This window comes from Palaemon carinicauda, chromosome 15, assembly GCF_036898095.1.
Source record: "Palaemon carinicauda isolate YSFRI2023 chromosome 15, ASM3689809v2, whole genome shotgun sequence".
Classification (NCBI taxonomy): Eukaryota; Metazoa; Arthropoda; class Malacostraca; order Decapoda; family Palaemonidae; genus Palaemon; species Palaemon carinicauda.
In genome coordinates, this window is record NC_090739.1 from 7,379,085 (window position 1) to 7,398,517 (window position 19,433).

At 42.2% G+C, this 19,433-nt stretch overlaps 1 protein-coding gene across 2 annotated transcripts in view; it reads right to left on the reverse strand.

Annotated features, from left to right (window-relative positions):
• The window catches only part of LOC137654462 (regulation of nuclear pre-mRNA domain-containing protein 1B), a 72,374-nt gene extending 58,448 nt beyond the window's left edge, over nt 1-13,926 (reverse strand). For both annotated transcript variants that reach the window (XM_068388116.1, XM_068388115.1), the window contains exon 1: nt 13,688-13,926. In XM_068388116.1, coding sequence (XP_068244217.1) covers nt 13,688-13,838 — 151 coding nt within the window. In that variant the 5' untranslated portion in view covers nt 13,839-13,926. The remainder of the gene's footprint in view (nt 1-13,687) is intronic.
• Nucleotides 13,927-19,433: the final 5,507 nt, after the last annotated feature.

Here is a 19,433-nt window from a genome sequence, read left to right on the forward strand (position 1 = left end):
CAAGCTTGATCACCAATAGGAAAACTGGGCATTATCCCAGTTCAAGTATCGAAAAGACGAAAAAGACAGATGTCTCCGAGGAGGTGTTGTATACAAACAGTTAACAGCCGTCATCGGTTAAGTTTGCGAGTGCCGAATCATATGCTCCACCCCACCGAGCCAGTGGCTGCTCCTGTGGTCCCTCTGCCGTGGCTCCTCGAAAGGATGCTGCTAGTTTTCTCACCTTTGAAGCTAAGCCCCGGGAGCAGAAAAATACGAGAACCCTTCCAAAGAGCTGGGCTTTGAAATGCTCGAGGCTCCAGATTAACAGAAAGGCATTCTCGGTTCCCCTTTTAGTAATAGTGTATAACAATAAAATAATTGCCTGTGACCCTAGGACGTGTAGCACAACATATACCACTTGGCAAAACATACAAACAAGGAGATAATGTTGAACTGCCAGCAAAATGAACCAAGATCGAGCACAGACCAATTGAACTAAGTGATAAATTCGATGATTAAAATAACGTCAAAATACTCGCCCACGCGGCTTACATGTGTAACACATGTACTGCTTGCTATAACAGAAGCATAGGGATAATGTTAAATTGCAAGCGAAGCGAGCCACAGCAGGATACATACTGTACCAATTGAACTAAGTGACGAACAAGATTATTAAAATGACCCAAAAATACATGCCCACTTTGCTTACACGCCTAGTTTAATATGTATCGCCTGCCAGAAGAGAGGAGCATGGAGAGAATATTAAATCGCGAGCATAGTGAAATACCACCGCACACTGGACCATAAGACATGAAAAATAACACGTACATAGCTTACACCAAACATTCCGTCCCTAATATCAATTTTTGTTGTAAATCAAATTTTGTGTTAGTGCCCTCTGATCATAAAAACTTTTTATAAAACCCACCAAATGAAATCTTTTTATATTCAAATGGAAGTCTGGGCTGTTCTATATATTAGTGTTGCCACCCAAACTAACGTAAGGTTTGTTTATTAACGAGTTTCAAGGATTTAGAATTATACCTTTGTTTTTACTTCATCGCACGGTTCTTTTAAAGAAATGATAGGGGTTTGTGAGCGAAGCCACCTCTGAATTTAAATATGAAATTAGGCAGCCTTTACTATTGTTTCATGCATTTTTCATGTCATTGGTAATGTTTATTGTACTATCTTACAATTTTACCATATTTTGAACACTACCTCTTCTATTACCGTAGTTACAGATACAGTATGGTGTTTCTGTTGTAAATTACGTTACTTGTTCAAACAAAATCTAAGTCCAAACGTTTTAAATTCATAACTTCATGGTTATGTGGTTACAAAATTGGGTTATACAATGTAATACTGTAATGCCCTTATTTCCGTTGTGAATAATGTCATGTCTGGGCAGAAACTTGTTTGTTCCAACACAACATACATACGCTGGTTCTTTAATTAGGGAGATCGATTTAGCATGAGCTGGAGATGGTTGTTAAACTTGGATAACAAAGATACTGTATAAAATTTTTTCGAAAATCATAGAATATGCCAAGTAGGCCGAGCTCTTTCCCCTAACATGCTCTCTCTCGCTCAAGCAGTTCCTAAAATTCACTGTAAATGATGTTTTCATCAATTTAGCAGAGGGACAATTGACTAATCGACGGCTGAGTTAATTCAAAACGACCCAATCAGACATGGCTTGACCTGGGAAATTGCCAGAGGGCATTTTTTTATCAAATCAGAATTCAATAACAATTCCAAATTCAAACAGGGTAATAGTAATAACAAGCATGGCGACGCCGGTGCTCGTTCTCAGCAGCTAAAAGATGAAGATGGCAACATATACCTAAAAAACCGACCTAGTTCCCCGTTATAATACAAGTGATTAGTTTTATAACTTTAACAACAACAAAATTAATAAAGTTATAGATTTTACTTATCAAAGGCCTTGGTACAAATTTGGAGCCTTTGTAGTTTGTTGAGACAGGGTTGGGATCGCCAGAAAATAGAGTAAAAAATATCAGGAATCGGCTGATTTTTTAAGGGAGGAGCTTTTGTAGTTTGTTGGGACAGGGTTGGGATCGCCAGAAAATAGAGTAAAGAACATCAAGAATCGGCTGTTTTTTCAAAGGAATTATAACTGAATGAAAAATGACAAATTCGAAGATAATTTGTATTTTTCCTAACCATACAAACCTTAGCTATTTACAAAGGGTTATTACTTTTAGCGTAGCTGAAATGGCGAGCCATTAGAATTTAACGAGGGTGTATTACCCCCGCGCTAGTTAGCGGGGGGTAGGGGAGTGGTAGCTAGCTACCCCTCCTCCCCCTCACACACAGGTGAATACTCACTTTCACTTAGAGGTAGGACTTGTCTTGGGGGACAGGGCTGGCGGGCAAATATGTGTAAATAGCTAAGGTTTGTATGGTTAGGAAAAATACAAATTATCTTCGAATTTGTCATTTGTTCCGTAACCGAAATACAAACCACGCTATTTACAAAGGGTGACTTATCCCTTAGGAAGGGTGGAAAGTCCCCAGCCATACTGGCTTTGGCTTTACCCGGGGACTCAGAATCCAAGTGAGTCGCACTCGAGAAAAGGAGTCCCTGCACCTCACAAGTTCCTTGCTCCGCAAGGGACCATGTGGCCTACGTAAGCTTGTGTGTGAAGGAAGAAGTGTGACCCGTCTTAGGCAGTTGACCTGGAGTTCCAGAAGGAACTCTGGGTTAGGACGTTCCCAATACCACCTCGTCAGGGTATGGGGGACGCGACAGTATTGACTCAATACTCGGAACACAAGGAAGCATGGTTTACCTGCAGAGGTTCGAGGTCAGCTATGCAGAGACCAGGATGCTGCTTCCCCGTAGAGGGGATGATGAAGAAAGAAGTAAGGGCCAGACATACTTCTTTCGTTCATGCAGACTAAAACCTGATAACAATGCCCTCAACCTTCTGCTACCTGTCCAAAAAGGAGCCTGAGGTTAGACCAGCTGTTGTGTAGCCACCACAGAGCGATAGAAAACGTATCGAGACTCCTGTGGGTCACGCCCTGCAGGAAGCGGGCTGCGAAGGTCATCAGACGCTTCCAGACTCCAGCTTGTAGCACCTGCGTCACAGAGTAGTATTACTCGAAGGCGAGGGACGTTGCGATGTATCCAACATCGTGCTGTAGGGCGACGTGACGGGGGAGGGTCTGAAGACAGGTCGAGATGAATGTCCTTGAGTCCGGGCTGAAGAGGTATACTGGTGACTCTCCCCCCCATGTCCTCCTTGTGTTCCCAAATCGGCTGCAACTGAGGCCAAACTGTAGCTGTTCCCAGCGCTAACCTCTCGATTCCTGTACTGGCAAGAAAGAGAAGGTCTTGGGACATCAGACACAGAATGGAGACTCGAAATCTTGAATGAATCGGACCGAAGGGTCGGGACCCTCAGATTCTGAGTCTAGCCAACAACTCAGGAGCGAGCCTGAATGTTGCCTTCCCCTCTTCCTTAGAAAGGGGGGAGTAGTAAGAGACCAAGAAGATTGCTTACACACTGGCCGTGGCCAGAGTGAGCAGAAGACCCAAGGCGGAATACAATCCGAGGCCTGTCGTAAAAGGGTCTTGAGAAGATCTCTTAAAGGACTAAAAGTCCAAGCCATGCTCCAAGTTGGAGGTCTTCCTCCGACTAGGGCAGGGACGATCGTAGCTTCGCATGAGCGAGGATAGATCCAGCGGGCAGGAAAAAGTTATTCCTTTAAGCCTGAAGGTCAGGGAAAGGCTGAGCGACAGGCTTCATTGCCAAGAGCGGAAAGGAGTTTCCTCCCGCCGAAAGGCAATAAGACCGTTATTGCTGGAGAAGAGGCCTCACGGGAAGAGGTATATCTCCCACGGCACCAACCACCTTAGACTCTTCACTTTGCCTGGGAGACCCCTGTGGATGACTATCGCAGATGACGCGACCTCCGTACCGCGACTGTAGCGGGTTGTCTCTTCTAGAGGAGGAAGCGTAGTGTCTCCAGGCATGAAGCCGAAGCGACGCCCCGGTTCGGGAGAGATGTCGCAGTGTGGTTGCTTGAGTAGTCTGCGCCGTGGGAGAAGCTCTCCCGGGAGTTCCGTCAGGGGAAGCAGAGGGTCCAGAAACCGTTCTGCGCATAGTCCCAGTGGAGCTCTCCCATTGAAAGGTTGACAGACAACCTGGTTTTGTTGAGACCCATTGTCCGCAGACAAAAAGGAGGGAAGACGCAGGCGTCGAAGTTGTCCCACCATCACCGGAATGCATCTTGCCAGAGTCTCGGGGTCTGAGACTGGGGGGAAAACTAGCGGAAGCTTGAGGTTCCAAGCTGTCGCGATCAGGTCCCCCAGACCAGCACTTGCTGGTTACCCAAGGTCAAAGACCCCTAGGTACACTCTCTCTATGAGGCTCTGCTCGGATAGTCTGAGAGAAACATTCCCCTGCCTGGAATGAGAGAGCCGATGGTGGAATTGAGAGAATCTCAATCATCCCGGTATCTCTACTGCAAGATGTGAAGGTGTGAAAATGCGTCCCCTGCTGGTTAGCATGAAGTCGACACGCAACGGGGCGACTTGGCAGGAGCGGTAGGATCTGAAGAGGGGCCAGACTAAGGCCCTTAAGCCTGCCTGAATGATGGAGAGGTATCCTTCAGGTCTTGACCATAGGCCTGGACCGGAACATGCCCCCCCCCCTTTCCTTTGACGAGTCCGAGAACCGCATCAAGAATGTGGGGAAAGGACGAGAATATCCACTACCATCAAGAGGCTCCATAGGTCAACACCCATTATAGGTTTAATAGTTCCGCTGGTCCCATAGGGCCAGGGAGTCCGGTTAAACATTGCCTGAAGCCACCGGAACTTGGATCGCCCCACATGGAACTTATCCTGAGGCGACCGTTCGGACTATAAACGGGTCAATGAGGAAAGAAGAACTAGGAAACGTTCCAAGGTAGGGCTGAAAACTCTGCTTGACTGAGAACAGGTACTGCGACTCTCCTCAGTCTTGCCACAGTCAACCGAAAGGAAGGCTCGGAGGATGTGGTAACAGAATCTGGCGTCCCCAGGTGGTCACCCATCCAAGTACCGACGTTGCTTAACCTCGCTGGAAGGACGAGAAGCGGGGTTTCCAACGTGGTAAGGCGGTTGACTCAATATCATGGCCAGATACTCCAGATGTTGAGGCAGAGGAAGAGAAGGCTCCAAGCAAAATACCATGAGCCCACACTCATGGTCAGCATTCGGAAGCTTTTCCCGGCGCTGAAGAAGGTCGAAACCCGAGCCTACCGGAGTTGACCAGCCCTCCAAACAGCAGAGGAGGCGGAAGTCTGCACCTGAGCGGCCAAGAGGAAGGCAGGGAGAGTTCTCTGGGGAAACAAACCTGCTATGCCACGGCGGGATAGCCACACTGCATCATAAGCAGGAATACTTGCAGTTTAGGCTGAATTCGACGAGCACCCTGGAAGATGGATGGAATGGAAACTGAAAGTACCCGTCCTTCCGATCCAGGGTTAAAGGAGTCCTGTCGCCTCGTTACCAGTCTGATCGATTCTGCTGGTCTACGCTGGCCGAAGTTTGTTCGACAAACTTGATCAGGGCTGAGAGGTCGACTATGGACATCCCCTCTCAGATCCTTCCTTACAAGAAAGGATCGACTGAGGGGGCCGAGGGTGAAGCCGTCGATGATCCTAAGGAAGACCTTCGCCTAAGGTATGGATCATTCTGCCCAACCGGGCAACTCTGCTGATGCTATGGCATAGAGGTTCAGAGACACTGAATTCGCTGACAGAGACGGCAGGCGCGATATCCTTGGCTACTCACAGAGATTGTGCGGGAATGGGCATCGGGAAGCTGTCATTCGGATGAGTAACCTTAAGCATCCTCCCAGCGAAAAAACCTGCAATCCTAGAGTTCGTGAACTCCTTTTAGGACTATGCCCCCCCGGGGGAGTCTCCCGTGCCATCTGTTCCTGACAGGAGGAAACTGCAATTGGACACCTTGTCCCAGTTGTCGTAGCCGATAACTTAGGCCGACGTGGTTGAAAGAAAAGGGAGCTGGAGCCCTGCAGAGTCTGGAAGAAAGCGCCTTGGAGGAGTGAAACCGGAAGTCGATTTACTCCGCACAGCAGATGTCTAAGTCTCTGTCCTTGGGCAAAGACAAAACTCTTCTCAAGGATGGAAGGGTGTCTGAGGTCGTTGACCTCCACAGATGAGACACCCGAAGGAAGCCTTCAGTCAGCGCGTCCAGATGGTACAACATTGAGCTTGTCCGCAAGTAGATACTTAACGACGAAAGGCCAAGGTGCCTGAGCTCGAGAGGAGGAAAGTACCCTTGATCTTCCTGTAGCTTCCTTGAACCAAACCTCGGGCCGTAACCGAGGAGGGAAAGAACCTGGTAAGCTCCCAGAGGAAGAGGTAAGCAGTCACCCCTTGTCCGATGGAGAAATCTTGAACGGAAAGCCCCCCCGCCAAAAATCCTTCCAGGGCGGGAGAAGGAGAGAGTACTCGTGCAGGAGAGGGGACCCTCGAGACCGACCTCTTGGGAACCAACTTCGCCCTGGGGGAAGTCACCACGAAGTCCACTCCTCTCTTTCTCTTCAGCGTAGGAGAGACAGCCGCTGGTTTGTTACCCTGGCCGGCGAGTGCTGGTTTCATAACCCTCATTAACGCCCGTGCCAGCGGATCAAACCATGTCTGCTGCTCCAAGGACACAGAGTCCGAAATCCTCGCTAAGGTGAAAGGGATCGGGCGATCCTTTGGAGTGGACACGACGGTTCCTGCCTGAAAAGAAGGTGGGAAAGAATGCTGTACTGACCTGTCTTCGTCCTGCACTACCAACCTGTGCTTGGATGGAGGTGATCCCGAGTGCCGCCTAGGAGCACGCGTCCCTGCTGCTACCACCGGCTGTGGGATTCGCCGCGAACTATGGTCGCGCGAGGGCGAACGGTCGCGCAAAGGCGAATGGTCGCGCGGGCGCGCAGGCGAGCGGTCGCGCGGGCGCGCAGGCGAGCGATCGCGCGGGCGCGCAGGCGAGCGATCGCGCGGGCGCGCAGGCGAATGGGCGTGAGGGTGGGCAGGTAAATGAACACGTGTTCGAGGCGACGAACGCAAGCGATGGCGTGACGGCGAGGGATCGTGCTGCCGCGTAGGTGAAGAAGATCGCTGGCGGTAAGCGATGGCGAGCAGCATGTGTAGGTGAATGATCGCGTGATAGGGTGCGATGGTGATCAGCATCCGCAAGAGGGCGAGCGTTCAGGGTTGTGGGATGAGGAGCAGCATGCGTAAGCGGGCAATCGTGCAGGGTTGTGCGATGGCGAGCAGCATGCGCAGGTGAATGATCGCGTGAAAGGGTGCGATGGTGATCAGCATCCGCAGGAGGGCGATCGTTCAGGGTTGTGCGATGAGGAGCAGCATGCGTAAGCGGGCAATCGTTCAGGGTTGTGCGATGGCGAGCAGCATGCGCAGGTGAATGATCGCGTGAAAGGGTGCGATGGTGATCAGCATCCGCAGGAGGGCGATCGTTCAGGGTTGTGCGATGAGGAGCAGCATGCGTAAGCGGGCAATCGTTCAGGGTTGTGCGATGGCGAGCAGCATGCGCAGGTGAATGATCGCGTGAAAGGGTGCGATGGTGATCAGCATCTGCAGGAGGGCGATCGTTCAGGGTGGTGCGATGAGGAGCAGCATGCGTAAGCGGGCAATCGTTCAGGGTTGTGCGATGGCGAGCAGCATGCGCAGGTGAATGATCGCGTGAAAGGGTGCGATGGTGATCAGCATCTGCAGTTGAGGGTCGCGCGATGGCGATCAGCATCCGCAGTTGAGGGTCGCGCGATGGCGATCAGCATCCGCAGTTGAGGGTCACGCGATGGCGATCAGCATCCGCAGGTGAGCTAGTAGCTGGCGAACCATGTTCCTTCAGAAGTGTTGGAGAACGTTGGCGTGCCAGCTGTAACACACGTGGGCGATCCGGAGATCGCTGGCGAGCTGATGATCGCTGACGATCGCTGGCGAGCTGATGATCGCTGACGAGCTGATGATCGCTGACGAGCAGAAGGCTACGCGTGGAAGCCTGCGCAAAGAAGAAGAGTCCTTGACCCCGACCTGAACCGAAGTTCTAGATCGCGAGGGCGAACGTGGGCGCACAGGGCACGTAACAGGAACCGCAGGGAAGATCATCTTGAAAGCGCTGACGAACAGGAGAGCGCTGATGAGCAGAAGGGCGCGCAGGGAAACCCTGACACGCAAGGGAAGAACCCCCGTGGGGGCAACCCTTTGCCCCGAAGGGATCGTTGTCCGCCGGGAGACTGATGTCCGTCGGAAGACCGCTGTCCGTCGGGAAGACCGTTATCCGTCGGGAAGACCGTTGCCCGTCGGAAGACGAGATTAGACTGCTGTCCATCTGCACCAAGACGGAAGATCGAGAAAAAGAAGTTGTAGGCTGCAAACGGAGATTCAAAAAGGCGCCTCAAGCACCCTTATAGGGAGATGAGAGGCCCTTACGACGAGGCGGACGGAGAGCCTTACGGCGAGGGAGGCCAACAGCAACAGAAGAAACCTCCGAAGAGGAGTCTCTATGAGTGTACTCTCTCGCGAACGAAAGAGAAACACTTCGTGGAAGAGACTGGTCAGCCAGTGACCTAAAAGGAGCAATCCTCCGAAGAGGAGCTCCTGCAGTTGCCCAGCCCCTTGAGCGAAACTGCAGGTGCGACCGCTCAGCACCAAGAGCATAGTCGCACGAAAAAAAGGCAAGAGAAGAACCTCCCAAAAGAGGAAAAGCTCAAGCCTGGACAGGAAAAAACTTCCCTCGGAAGGAAAGTTATCCGCCCAAGGAGGCAAGCCTCCTGACTGTTCTAAAATGAACTGGAGAGCTGTCCGTCGACACGGGAGTACTACCAGTAGAAGGAGACACGCCCCTGACGACAATACAAGGGGGGAGGCAGCAACAGCCGAATCCCCAGGACTCAACCAGACAGCTCACACCGTTGCTATATTACAGAAACGAACTAGATCGGTAACTGTAAAAAAATAAAACAAATAATATTAGTACACATTCATTCCCCCGGGAAGGCTCCGAAGAGGAATCCCGAGGAAAAGGAACAAGAATTACACAACAGGCACGTGCCCTCACAACCACTTACACTCGCGGAAGGAGAGCTGTAACCAAAACAGAATTATAACAATTATAATTATGTAACTATGTAATTATGTAATTTAAAAATGAATGAACACTAAAGAAAAAACGAAAACCCCGAAAGGAATCGTTCTACAAGCTGAAAAATTAACAACTACAATTAGATTCATAAACTAATTGAGACAAAATGTACGGCGTAGCAACCCCACCCACACGGGAAGGAAGCTACAAGGGCGTAGTAAAACATAGTAAAAGGGTGAACGACCTCAAGAGAGAGAGAGAGAGAAAGACCGAAGTCAAACTCGATCGCAACCCATAAAATTAGGCCGTGGTGGCCTAACTGCCGAGGCCTCCACGTAGATATCGTACACTACACACACACCTCTGAAAAGGAAACTTACTTATTTCTATACTCAAATATATATACAAACATGAAAACATGTTTACATATATATTGAGTAAAAGAAAAGTAAGCGATTAAGTAAAGACAAAACAGACAATGGCTGCCAAGCGAGGACCAAGACAGAGACGTCTGTCACAGTCCGAGCCAAAAGTGAAAGTGAGTATTCACCTGTGTGTGAGGGGGAGGAGGGGTAGCTAGCTACCACTCCCCTACCCCCCGCTAACTAGCGCGGGGGTAATACACCCTCGTTAAATTCTAATGGCTCGCCATTTCAGCTACGCTAAAAGTAATAACCCTTTGTAAATAGCGTGGTTTGTATTTCGGTTACGGAACAAATTAATGAATTCACTAGTTTTGTAAATGCTTGTCCCAACAATCTACATGCTAGGACCAGTCAGCGCATGAATGTCGGAAACGTGCAAGAATAGAGCCAACAAAAATTAAAGAACATTTTTCCCATAAAGAAAAACAAGGTAATTCTAGACAATAGCTTCGCCACTAATAATTTTGATAATTTTTTTTCTGATGATATACTTAGTGCTCATCTAAAGCTGACTTTTTTAAGGAGGAACAATATTTTTACCCTATTTGCTGACCTTTCCAATCTTGGGGGACCCCCAGTGGGATACCAGGGATTTTAGGTGGGGAAGGAATTAAAGATTCTGTTTTAACATACGAATAATGGCACATGCAGAATTAGCAATAAAAAGGGCCACCAGCTAACCTATACAAACTACCTAACCTAACCTAACCTAGTAGCCGTTGTGACGGTCTGAACGATCCCCCGGTCTCAGAATTCTCCTGGACATTGTATAATGGTTCTTTTCCGCCATTAGATCGCTTCGCTCGCATGAAAATAAAACACCAAGCTCGTATGTACTGGCAAGCGGTAATGTTGAGCTGCGCACGCTAACATTACAGGAAAATAAAACACCAACCTCGTATGCACTGGCAAACGGTACTGTTCGCGCATGCGCAGATTATCAAGGAGAATTCTGAGACCGGGGGATCGTTCAGACCGTCACACCGTATCCTTACCTAGCGTGGGAAGGCAAACCCTGCGACCTCCCTTACACAGCCATATTAAATATGAGACAACCTAAAACACTTTGTGTGCTTAGGATGGAGGGTAAAGGTGAGTTGCACCTTTCCGACTCAATACCCAATGCACAAATACGTCAGGAATGTATGAGCACCAATCATTTATAGTTTTGTGATAAGTTCTTAATTCATTTTCAACAAATCTATAACTAAATTTAACACCAATATAATTATATACAAGTAACAAATTAGATTCTATATCTAAATGAGTCTTGGAGCCTTTGTAGGGTGACGGCCAGATCCCATAGAAAACGGGAATATTCTCAACTGTGGCCGTCGTTCTAAAGCCGATTTTGGCGGGAGAAGCTAACTTAAAAAACCCACCTAACCTATGCTAAAAGCCGTATCCTTACCCAGGGGGGCTGCGCCCCCCGGACCCCCCTTTACACAAGTTTCCTTACCTACGAGTACAACGGGAGAAGCTAACTTAAAAAAACCACCTAACCTATGCTAAAAGCCGTGTCCTTACCCAGGGGGGCTGCGCCCCCCTAGACCCCCCCTTACACAACATATTCAAGATCCGTAGACCATTTCCAAACGTTTTTATTCTATACAAGATAACAGTCAGAGCAATAATAAGCAAATTAGGACGCTTGGCCGTAGCGCTACAAACTACCCTGAGTCTTTTCAAACCAATTTCCCTTAAAAATAGATACGTAAAAACTACACCTTTTTTTTTTCACTTTCTTCTTTTTTAATACACCATGCCTTCTGCACAAGGAAATGCTTATTTTGTTAATATCAAGTCGGCACTTAGTACCACAGGTGGGGAAAATAGTATCACTTTCACTTTTAATAACATCGTGATCTTGGCAGTACTTTATTATTCTTTCAATGTTACCACATTAATGCAAAACAAAATATTTACAATTTAAATAACAATTGAGACAAGAACTTAGGAAAATAAACAGAAATTGATGTCAAAGTAGATGGTAAATGAGAAACCGCACCAGAAATTGAAGGTTCACACGCCTCTATGGCTCTCAAAAAACAAAAATTAGCGGTGAAAATTATGTGAAAATTGTGTGAAAATTGTCGAAAAATGTTCAGTTTCCTGGTAAAACTATCACCTGATTGGGTATTCAAGTCACGTGATTCTAGTTTTGTTAAAATGCTAGTCCCAAGTAAAATGTGGATAATCCTCATTAGTTTTTTTATAAATACTACGACGTTTGGGTGACGTATTGCTAAGTAGAATAAAGTCGATGATGTAATAATGGCACTATTTTTTTTTAACGTACAAACGAGAGCTCAGTCTGAAGAGGAATTTGGGAGTTATGAATTAGAGAGACTTAAATTTTTTCAGGTGGGTCAAATTTAATTTTGATTTTTAAACCAATTCTAGACCTTGCGCGGCTTGGATTTATATATCAAACGAAATCTTGGACTTCCCTCTGTTTAGTGAAAGTACTTAAATTTGATAACTTGCTGTCAGAGCTATTGTATAGAATTACCTTTCTCAAGTGTCATACAGTATATAAATATACATATACTTCAATTTCTGGCATTTCCCTTTCCCAAGTGTCATACAGGATATAAATATACTTAAATTTCTAGCCAAATGCATTTTTTTTTTAAATGGTTATCTTGTTTAAAACATTGACCATGAATACTGGTGCAAATCACCAGTTTTTGAGTCTACCTATTCGCATATACAGACAATAGGGTTTCATTGTAGTGTATTACAGGGCGATGTAACCTAGGAAAACAACTACTTTTTCTTAAAGAAAAAATTACGCTCTCTTCGAAAATGACACTCGTTCCCGTCGCAAATGAATAGTTTCAGAAATATATATACATCTATATCCTCCGATAATGGGGGACCCCCAGTGGGAACTCGGAGTTTTGGGTGGGGAAAACATACTGGGGAATCGATATATAAACGTAAAACAAGCCTTTTCTTCTCTATACATTACTTTCTTGAAATCATAATAACCGGAGGAAAATACAAAACAGTATATCTGAATAAACTTTGGAGGCGCCGTTGCAAAGATTGTGTCATGAAAAAACAGTAACCAGTGCTACCAACGTCCGATGTAGATCAAATGTTATTTTGTGACCTGTCATACTACTAGGCTAGGTTAGGTGGGTTTGTTAGGTTCTGTGCCCTTTTTGTACTTTTTATATATTGGGTAAAACTTATATGGAGAAATTATTTAAAATACGTATGGAAATATCTATCATTGCTATCGTTAGTAATGTCAGCGTGCCGTTGGTAACTCTGTGTACCATACGTCAACGTTGGTAACACTGTGTATTATTGGTAACGTTGCTAATGTTATCGTTCGCAGTACATTCGTAAGAGAAGTGACACCGTGCAACTTAAAGTTAGCCGAATTGGTTGATCTGTTTGTTTCCGATTGAAATGAACATCAAATTCGGTTAATTCACGTTATTTACTATAGGAAAACAATTATATATCGTTTTCCCCACACAAAACCCCGAGTTCCCACTGGGGGTCCCCCATTATCGTAGGATATAGATGTATATATATTTCTGAAACTATTCATTTGCGACGGAACCGAGTGTCATTTTTGAAGAGAGCGTAATTTTTTCTATAAGAAACAGTAGTTTTTTTCCTAGGTTACATTGCCATGATTTATTGTTAATTTGTTCTCTTCATTAATTTATTTCCTTATTTCCTTTCCTCACTGGGCTATTTTTCTCTGTTGGAGCCCCTGGGCTTATAGCATCTTGCTTTTCCAACTAGGGTTGTAGCTTGGATAGTAATAATAATAATAATAATAATTCACTACAAAAATACCAAATTTCTAACCAAATGCAAGATTTTTTTTTCTAATGGTTATCTTGTTTAATATATTTCTGACCATGAATACTGGGGAAACCCACCAGTTTTTAAGTCTACCTATTCCCATATACAGAAAAAATTATGGGAAATCGAGACAAAATTAGAGAAGGGTTTTACCCTACCGGTAAGCTACCAGAAATAACACAAGCATTAGGATTTAAAACTAATTCTATGACACAATCTTGACCAGTTTTATCTAGCATGTATTTAACGCTTACTTGGTTAAGATCTCAGCCTTAAAAAAATGTTTATAGGATAATTATAAAATGTTTACCTGCCACAAGCTCCTTGAACCAAACATTGACGACTGTGTGAGCATGCTTTTTATGATGAATTAACCACAATGAAACCGTCTGGATCGACTGTGTAGAGACATTTAGGTCGTCCAACTTCTTTTTAAGACTGGCCTCGTTAAAAGTAGCCATATTTTGTCCGTTAAAATGTTATATAATCACCGAGAAAACATAACCAAACACATCAAAACACTGGCACAACGAATACTACAGTGTTGCCAGATGAATTAGCTTAAAAATCCCCAAAAGTCATGATACAAATTCCCCAAAAAACCCAAAAATTCCACAAATATATTTTCTTCTGATCCAGTAGGCTTTACTAATATAGAAATTACTCACTATAATTCATTTAAGAGCATGTAAACTAATTACAAGAATATAAAAATCAACTCATCTTTGCTTCTACTTCATATAAATTTGTGTCTGTTTTGACGTTGTTTCTTATTTTAGAATGATTTATTGTTAATTTGTTCTCTTCATTTATTTATTTCCTTTCCTCACTGGGCTATTTTTCCCTGTTGGAGCCCCTGGGCTTATAGCATCTTGCTTTTCCAACTAGGGTTGTAGCTTGGATAGTAATAATAATAATAATAATAATACAGAATATCCCCATGACACACAAAATTCCCAAATCTAGGGATAAATCCAACACTGACAACGAATACTACGCTTGTAGATGAAAGATTTTTTTGTTCACGAAGCCGTTCGCTTTCAACTATTTGTTAAACATTGTTAATATTTTTCATTTACAGTCATATATATGTTATTTCATTTACATTAATATATATTTTACTTTTTAATTTAAGTAGAAGACTATTTTTTCTCCAAATGTTTACCTTATTTCAAACACGAAGCCGTTCGCTTTCAACTATTTGTTAAACATAGTTAATATTTTTCATTTACAGTCATATATATGTTATTTCATTTACATTAATATATATTTAAATTTTTCATTTAATTAGCAGACTATTTTTCTACAATTTTTTACTTTATTTAAAAATTAGTAAAGCCTTGGAGAGTTAATAATTCAGGGGGGTCTTTAATCCTTTGCAGATATAACGTGGCTCATAAGGATACGTCACGATTGATCGTTCGTAACCATTGTGGAGTTTTTTTTTTAATATTATTTTTACTTCTATAGCAACATTAAATATATTATAAAAGTAACCTCATCGTACCATTTATTAATCAATATTTTATACTAAATAAATATAAACGGAATCTTGAAAAATTAATATCTCTAACGTAAAATATTCACGCTTGTTCACGTATGGAAACGAACAATACCAACCAAAGCAACGACGGTAAAAAAAGAAAAAAAAGAACAATGGATTCCGGGGGGTAATTTCATTTTGTTTTTATCTTATTTTATCAAGGTAGTAACTACTGATTATTTAATTGTGAAAATTAAGATACAAAATTATCTTAGATTGACATTCACTTCCTGCTTACTCACTGATAATTAATAAGTTATTCGAACCTTTGATTTAATCATAGCCCCGTGTAATTTTAAACAAAATTGTACTTTTTGCTGTTCAGTGCAAGAGCCCGTGCCACGATAGGTGGGGCAATCAATGACCATACTTTTGTTGGGCACTATGTGAACTATGTTGAAATACCAATGACATACCGAACAATAGAAATGAATCTACCATACGTATATTTTAATATAATCCCATCTGTGTAAAATATATAAAGAATAATTAACTAGGCGTTTTAGTAATCAGCCAAAGACATCAGCCATACTCAATTTTACCCCCTGAAAAGTCATTGGTCTATTACTCTATTCTATATACCAAGGCACTTCCCCCAATTATGGGGGTTAGCTGACATCAAACAAATGAAAAAAAGGGGACCTTTCCTCCCTACGCTGCTCCCAGCCTGACGAGGGACTCAACATTGGTGATATCTATTAAGAATAAATAGAAATTAAAATATGTCAATAAATCATTAAGTTATCAGAACCAGACGTCCATAATATCTAAAATTGTTACATATTGTGTAACCAACAAATCGTGTCGACACGTGAATAGTTACAGATAGTTTGAAGCTACGAGGTATGACTACTTCCCCTCCCCTCTATCTGAAGGACATGGAGAGACGGGATAGTTATACGTCTGATAATGCCACTCGGCATGGCCGCATAAATATATATATATATATATATATATATATATATATATATATATATATATATATATATATATATATATATATATATATATATATATATATATGTGTGTGTGTGTGTGTGTGTGTGTGTGTGTGTGTGTGTGTGTAACCAGACATTTGCTCTTTATCATATAGGGGAGAGAGCTGAGAACCGCCAGATAGAACAAACAAAGATTGAAACGTCCTCGGTGATGATGATTAAGAGAGAAGAAGGAATTAAGTTACCTAAAGCCATTAAAAGATATAAAATTTGCATTAGGGACACACACGCACACACACACACACACACACAAATTGACCGGACAGTACCACCGGCCGGTGCTGTCCGCTCAATCTGTGTGTGTGTGTGTGTGCGTCGCTAATGTAAATTTTATCTCTTTTTATGGCTTTAGCTTATTAGGGAATGTATCATGTCCTTATACAACATGTAGTCTAGATGAGTATAAAGAAGAAAAAGAAGAAGAAGAAAGTCTAGAATGAGTGTGAAGTGCAGTGTGACAAGTATATGCAATGTGATCCCCTATCCACTTCCTGTTATGAACACTTGCGTTATCTACGCGTTGGTCTATCTTCCGTGTTTATTCCTTTGAAGTCCTCTTATCAATTCTCATTCGGTTTTTAGGCGCCGCAGTTTTGTTTGTCAGTTGAAATATGGGATTCTATTTTGATAACTTACTCTTCGGTATAATAGCTGCATGTTGATGAATACGTCTTCAGTTCATTTTTGAAATTTTGTAAATTTCAATAGGCCTATCTCCTTTACATTAGGGGCAATTATTTCTCCCTTTTTGATTGGGGATACCTTTACGTGGTAGAATGGTTTGTGTATCGCCATGATTAGCAAACCTGTACTAGTCAGAGCAGCCAGACTAGGTTGGTTCGCTGTTTGCGATCACACGAAAATCTCCCACCACCACCAATCCGCAGTGGCCAGCGTGGTGATGAAAACAGGCCAAATCTCAGACATGAATTAGGACAAGTCTGAGGTCTTTGTCCTGCAGTGGATTGGAAACGGCTACATTTGTTACTGTAATGAAAAACAATGGCGTTTCATTCTTAATGTCCTTAATTCTTCCTTTATGTTTATTAATTTTGATTGACTCAAAAATCCAAACTTACAGCAAATGTTTTATGTTGAACAGGCTGACATAAGTCTTTTTATAGTTTATACATGAAATATCTGTTTCGTTATTGTTACTGTTCTTAAAATGTTTTATTTTAATTCTTCATTATTTCTCATATCGTTTATTCATTTCTTTATTTCCTTTCCTCACTTAGATATTTTACCCTCTTGGAGCCCTTGGGCTTATAGCAATTTGCTTTTCCAACTAGGATTGTATCTTAGCTAATAATAATAATAATAATAATAATAATAATAATAATAATAATAATAATAATAATAATTTGTACAGATTCGCCACAAGCAAAAGATTCATTAGTTTATTATACTAATTTTTCATTGGGGAGAAACCGTTTTCAACCTTCAATTTTTGTTGGCTAATTCGGTTGTGATTTAACACAAACGTTAAAGGTATTTGAATATAAATTTCCAATTATAGATTATTCTCAGTTTAATATTTAAGTTATTTAGAATTACTGAGTCATAATAAAACATTTACTGATACAAATGCAACAGAAGACGGATAAATTGTTGTCATTAATTTTGTCCTTATACCAGAAAAGGCCAAAAGGTATCCCTCGTCGATGGGTTTTTTGTGCTTCTGATTCAAATAGCTATATATATATATATATATATATATATATATACATATATATACTGTATATATAGCCTATATATATGTATATATATATATATATATATATATATATATATATATATATATATGTATATATATACACACATATATATATACATATGTACATATATGTATATATATATATATATATATATATATATATATATATATATATATATATATATATATATATATGGGAGTTAAATGGCAGGACAGGATTATAAATGATACTATAAGAGAGATTACTCGAATGCCATATGTGGATGAGATCATGATGAGGGATAGATGGAGATGGTTTGGGCATGCTCTTCGCACTCCCAAAGAGAGATTAGCTCACTAAATGTTCAGCTGGGCTCCACAAGGCACTAGAATAGTTAGGAGACCCAGACCTACATGGCTGAGGACTATGAAGCGCGAAGTAGGAGATGATGAATGGAGAACTATTGAATTAAAAGCTCAAGATAGAGACGACTGCCGAAATTTAACCGAGGCCCTTTGCGTCAATAGGCAATGTTTATCCTAAAGCAAACCATTAAAAACTGAGATTCGGTGTAGCCAACTGTATACCAACTCTCTCTCTCTCTCTCTCTCTCTCTCTCTCTCTCTCTCTCTCTCTCTCTCTCTCTCTCTCTCTCTCTCTCTCTCCAAATGAATCATTAATAAAGACAATACTTCTCCGATATATTGAAGAAGCAACGGACATGTTTAGAACAATGATGAGATTCATCTGTTATACGAACTGGCCTCTCTCTCTCTCTCTCTCTCTCTCTCTCTCTCTCTCTCTCTCTCTCTCTCTCTCTCTCTCTCTCTCTCTCTAGTAATTTAGAGCAGCACAGGAAACTAATTACGAAAATTACAGCTTCTCAACGTGAAAGATCCGGATATATCTTCGTCCGACTGAGAGATCAGAGAACTGGGAGAGCCGGTGTAAGGAACAGAGGTGAGAGGATAAGTATAGATGATGATGGGAGATGTATATTGATAAACGATAAGAATGGGAAGGAAGAATATGGAACTAAATGTTATAAAGGAATTAAAGACTACCGTTTATGTTAAAGATCTGACTTTTTTCATCAGAAAACAACATAGTTCGAAGAAATATCTCCCCTATATAATAGAAACAAATGTCTGATTATATATATATATATATATATATATATATATGTATATATATATATATATATATATATATATATATATATATATATATATATATATATATAGTCAGACACTTCTTTTTATTATATAGGGGAGATATGTCTGACTATATATATATATATATATATATATATATATATATATATATATATATATATATATATATATATATATATATATATATATAATGTGTTTGCCTGTGTGTCTCAGCAGTTTAAACTGTTTTTTTTTTATTTAATTCACATTGAATATCAACACTTCGTTTCTTTGAAAATGAGTTGGCTCAGCAATCCTACCATACATTCCCATTTTCGTTTCCATAGACAATTAAAGTTTCTTTCCAACCTTTAGCACACACCCATCTGCCTTTCTTGCCCTGTGACTCACTGCACGGAGGTGTTCCAATCACACAAGTGAAATCAAGGAGGAGGAAGTGTATGACAACACATTTTCGTCAATTTTAATATTCAGAGCAAGGACAAACTCACTGGGCTTGAATATAAAAAACAGACACCAAGATGGAAATATAAACTGATGTAGAAAAAAATGCTAACCACTTTATGTTATATTGTCCACAGTTTAGTGATATAAGAATAAAAGCAATTGAGCTCCAACAACCATACGAAGAAAATTGTGCACA